Source organism: Rhinopithecus bieti, unplaced genomic scaffold, assembly GCF_001698545.2.
Source record: "Rhinopithecus bieti isolate Rb0 unplaced genomic scaffold, ASM169854v2 scaffold_50877, whole genome shotgun sequence".
In the NCBI taxonomy this organism is placed as follows: Eukaryota; Metazoa; Chordata; class Mammalia; order Primates; family Cercopithecidae; genus Rhinopithecus; species Rhinopithecus bieti.
In genome coordinates, this window is record NW_016821745.1 from 1835815 (window position 1) to 1840994 (window position 5180).

The 5180-nt window shown below is 54.0% G+C and overlaps 1 protein-coding gene across 1 annotated transcript in view; it reads left to right on the forward strand.

Moving 5' to 3' along the window:
- Positions 1–4837, forward strand: part of SHH (sonic hedgehog signaling molecule) — an 18190-nt gene extending 13353 nt beyond the window's left edge. The window contains exons 4-7 of the mRNA XM_017860555.1: positions 576–695; positions 1599–1663; positions 4269–4526; positions 4621–4837. Of these exons, the coding sequence (XP_017716044.1) occupies positions 576–695; positions 1599–1663; positions 4269–4526; positions 4621–4837 (660 nt within the window). The remainder of the gene's footprint in view (positions 1–575; positions 696–1598; positions 1664–4268; positions 4527–4620) is intronic.
- Positions 4838–5180: the final 343 nt, after the last annotated feature.

Here is a 5180-nt window from a genome sequence, read left to right on the forward strand (position 1 = left end):
TTTTTTTTTTTTTTTTTTTTTTTTTGACAAACTGGAAGAACTCTGTTATTTTTAACTTCAAAGAATTTATTAGAAAATAATATTTTTTAAAAGCGCACATAGTGATGAGCCCACGAGGATGGAGCCTGCAGTTTGTACAGAGAAAACAAAAGGATGTTTTTGCATTAATAAATTGAGAAATAACTGCTGTAAATTTACTAAAATGTATTTTTGAATATTTTGTAATAGTTTTATAGAAATAAAATGTGCCATGCACAGACCGCTTAGTATCTAATAACTAAGAATCCCTGTTGCAGCCCTTTTTCTTTTCTTTTTTTTTTTTTTGGCTTCTTTGTTTGGGAAACCTAGTGCTGACAGGCGCTTCCAATATTCGATTTAGATGTGTTGCTTATACTGTGAACTCAGACTGACTGACTTAGGTAACCAAAGTAGGCACACAAACCAACTTCTTCTCATGGCTGGAGAAACCTCAGCTCTGTTTGTATTTATTGTGTGACGCTCTTCCCACGCTCCCAAAGGTTGGGGGTGCCACCCGTGGGGACTGTGCTGTCCCCCTAACCCCACCCCTTATCTAGCAAAGCCTAATGTGTAAGCCCAGAGGAGGTGGCCTGGGGACGGCCACCGAGAACCTTCTCCTAGGACTCCTGTGTGTGGTTGCTGGGCAGACCCCTGGCCTGACCCTGTTCGTGCTGTCTGTGATCTGTAGGGAAGAGGCTCATTGCTGCTTTCTGAGGTCCTGTTGTGCCCCTTCCAGAAAGCATCCTTAGAAGAGAGGACCAAGTTTGATCTTCTCTGAAGCTCTATCCTCTTTTCTTGAGGGGCCCCTTAAATCCGAGTGGCAAGCCCACAGTGGCATGGGCCAGTCACTGGAATGTCGGGGCTGCTGTTGAGGTCCTCAGGCTACGCTGGTTGTCTGTGTGACATGGCAGTCAGGCGTGGACTTTGATCCCTGTTGAGTGAGCATGCTGCTGTGGGTGCTGGGCTGGGGAAGGTCCTTCCATGCTTCATGCTGCCTTGGAGGCCAAGAGGGTGTCTGCCCTTGGCGGTTGTCAGGGTCCCAGGTGGAGGACTACTACCAGTTCTTTAGCTTATGGAAGATGTGTGCCATGCTTTGTGCTTTGGGCTAAATTATCTGAGCAGGCTGAGCCTTGGAAGGGTCGCGCTGCGTGAGCTCAGGGCCTCCTAGCAGCTGGAGCCTGTGTGGAAGGTGGTCCAGGCTTAGGGAGCGGGAGTGAACAGACTTCAGCCCCACCTGGCAGGGGCTCACTCCTGAGGCTGGGACCAGTCCCTGAAGGTTTGCTCTGCTGAGGGTCTGCCCTTGAGTGACCTTCCGGGGAGGGCGTGTGCCCAGGTGGATGGCGCAGGGTCTCTGGAGCCTCCACAGGGCCGGGCCCTTTGCGCAGGAGCAGTCCTCAGCCATTTTCTGTAAAAGACTTTTCTTTAGTGTTCTAGGTGGTCAGCAGGTTCCAGGCTGATGTTTACAATCTCGGAGGAAGTGTGATGGTTTCTGTTCTTTTGGCAGTTTAGTATAATTTCAAGTCAGTCAAAAGTGAACCCAGAAGCACTGGGCACAGCAGCTCCTCTGGCTGTGTTGACAGACCTGGCGATGTGACCGTGTGGCCCAGATGGTCAGAGAGAAGCCGGTCATTGACCAAGCCCCAAGGTGCCTGAGGCCATGGTGCAGCTCTGCTGGTGACTGGGGTACCTTGTCCTCACCCAGATGGGAAATCCTGACTCCTGGGTGGCACTGCCTCCTGGACAGGCCCGGTGGCAGTGTCCGTGCTGCTGGGTGCTGTCCCCAGCCCTCCTGGTCCATCTTCTCAAGATCCGTCCACTGCTTTATATTTACAATTATTTTTCACAGGCAAGGAAAGGAAACCACTGCTTAGAGAAACTAGGTGCAGGTATCAAGAGGGTGCAGCCCAGCCCCGCCAGGACGAGGGGCCGACTTCTCATTCAGGGATGACGGAGCCAAGAGTTTGTGCAACATGTACGCTTGGTGGTTGCTGCCAGCCTCCCTCATGACTAAATGCATATCTATTCCTGTCAAAACGTGTATCAGAATGTACTTGAAACTGTTATCTTTGTGCTCTATTGTTTGAATAATTAAAGAAATTACAGAGACTCTCTTCAGTGTCTGTGATGTGGCAGAACCCGCTCCCAAACTGTCATCTGTGTTTCTCATCGTCTTCCACAAGGTAGTGCTGGGAATGTGAAGGAAATTCTCATTGAGCGTGTAGACTCCGTTCTCTCAATGGGTGGGTTTGGTCAGGCTTTGGGACTTTTTACTGGTGCAAGGAGGCAGGCACGTGACTCCACTGTCTGAGGGAGTTGACAGAGATGTCAGCATCACACCCACATGGGAAACATGGGGCAGACATGCAGGGAATGCTGGTCAGTTGCAAGATTTGGCAAGAAAGCAACAGAGCACCTGCCGGGGAGGCAAGCGGGCCTGCGGGGAGGCAAGCGGGCCTGCAGGGAGCCAGCTCTTCCTCAGTGCAGCCGCTCTGGCTTTCCGGATGGTGATCCACTCCAGGAGGCTGAGAAGCCCAGGAAGTGACTTCCGTGTGACTTCTTGAAAAGGAGTCACAAAACCCTTCGTGAACCCTGCCATTTCTGGGCACTCCCTGGGATTTATGCTCCAGGACAGAGCTAGGCAAATTTTGGCCTCTGGGACAAATCTGGTCTGAGGTCTGTTTTCACATAGCCCCTGGGCTGAGACTGTTTTTACATTTTTTAATGTTTAAAAACAAAAAATCTAATGAAGTCTGCTATTCGTCAACGTGACAATTCCGTGAAACTCAAATTTCAGTGTCCATCTGTAAAATCTTATTGAAACACACCCACACTCACTCACGAATTGTCTGAAGAAGCTTCTCCACTAGCCCAGAGGAAAGCAACAGAAACCACCCATCCTGCACAGCCTGGTGTTTACTCTCTGGCTCTCTGCCGAAGTTTGCCAACCCTCTTTCTAGGATTTTGGATTGAAATCAAGCTTGGCATTAGGGGCTGGGGGCTGAGGACAGGAGTTGGAACACAGTGGCCTACCATTGCAGCGTATTTCTCAATTAGAATTCAATTAGAATTGCCCACCCACTCCTGCTTCTTCCTGAGAGCCATAGGGGCCCCAGGAGGTTAACAAGTCCAGGAAGACCCCGGAGGCAGCCACGTCTGCCTGGTAGGGCAACATCACCCTTCGATGCTGATCAAGTATGTGCGAGGCACACCCTGTGCAGGAGAGGCGGGGCCCAGACACAGCCCACGGAGTCCCCAGAGCAGTAGCAGAAGCCGCAAGGGGTCACTCTTCTCATCTGTGCGGATCACACCGTAGTGAGAAAACAGTAAGTCTGGATTTGGAGATGCTTTCTTTTTTTTTTGGCTGAGCTTAATTTTCTCAAATTAAGAACAAAATTTTTTTCACATTTCACTCTATAAACAAGCACTGGGTCCTCTTAATGAAGAGGGAGGCATGAAAGTGCTATGGAGGGTTGCATTTTAATGGCTATCTTTGGTTTGGAAATGAGGGTAGCTGTGTTTTCAGATGGCGTAAAGAGGTTGAAACGAGGGTTGAACATCGGAAAACTGAAGATAGAGTAGAAGACAGATTATGCCAGGAATCAAAGGAAAAAAAAACTCTCCCCACACAGAATTGATGCCTGGATGGAATCCTCCATCCCAGGTGAGGGCCCAAGCGTTTGCTTCCAGGTGAAGTGGACAGCAAAGCCCATTGCACCTGGGAAAGTTCCTTCCTCCGGATCTGAGGTTAATGTAAGGATTTGCCTTAGAACCCTGCAACCTAAAGACAGCAAAATAAACCCACTGCATCTGCGAGGGACGTTAAGGCCCCACCCCTTGAGCGTCTGTTCACCCCATGGCTTAGGTCTCAGAATCCCAGCTGAAGGCCTCTGGCCAGAACTCTGCGGCTCTCATGGCCCAGGCGGCCCTCTAGCAGGCAGGCCCCACCGGCCAGGAGCCTCCGCAGAGGAATGGGACTGTGGAGAGGACAATGTGGTCCCTACCATTTCAGAAAGAGGGTCCGAGTCTCTGCGCAGCCTGGGAAGCCAAGGCACGGTTGAGCCTGCCCGTGTTTACTCCACTGCGCGCCATTCTTAGGGCTGCTGTTCTTCTTACTATTCTGTGAGTGGCAAGGGACAGCACAATCTTCCCTCCCGTGCCTGCGGCCTCAAAGGGTGAGCCTTGGCCCAGTGTCCAGGTCCCACCTCCCAAAGATTCCGACTGGGGCACTGTCCTGGGCCTGGCTCCCCCAGGGCCGAGCTGCAGAGCGACCAGCACCACCCGGGAGAGAAGCAGCCGCCCCTCCCGGGCGTGCCCTGGAGCCCATCCACAGTTTGGACCTGCACCGAACACCAGCAGACTGCAGCAGGAGGCTCCTTCCGCAGTTCCAACTCGGCTTCCGAGGGATGCAGGCCGGTGCTCTCCTCCTCTCCAGCCCTGGTCAAGCCAGGGCTCCCGGGCGTCTTTCAGCCCCCACAGCCTCCGCGTGTAAAAGGCACTAGCAGCACAGCGTGGGCGTCTGAGGACTTTACCTACTCATGTCCGGGCTCTCTCCTCTCCCTGCACCTCCATGCTCTCTCCAGAATTGCGGGGTGCTGGGTGCAGATGGCACCTGCCATTGGACCAGCTCCTGGCTTCTTCTCCACAAGTGTCCCGGGTCTGGGGGGAGCCGTGGGCCCTGGACTTGGGGGAGCTAGGGTCCCAGGGCTGTGAGGAGCCGCTGACTGCAGGCCCGGGGCTATGGGGAGTCCTGGGTCCCGGAGCTGTGGGGAGCCGAGGACTTGGAGCCCAGGAGTGGGGGAAGCCGGGGTCCCGGGGCTAGGGACAGCTGGGGTCCCGGGCTAGAAGGAGCCGTGGACTTGGGGCCCGGGCTGAAGGGAGCCGTGGACCCGGGGCTGGGAGGAGCCGGAGTCCCGGGGCTGGAGGGATCCGTGAACTTGGGGCCTGGGGTTGGGGAGAGCCACGGGTCGGGGGCTGGGAGGAGCTAAGGTCCGAGGGCTGGGGGGAACCCGGATCCCGAGGCTGGAAGGAGCCGTGGACTTGGGGCCCGGGGCTGGAGGAAACCGTGGACCCAGGGCTGGGGGGATCTGGGGTTCCGGGGTTGGAGGGAGCCGTGAACTTGGGGCTGGGGGGAGCCGAGGTCTGGGGTCTGGGGGAATCTGGGG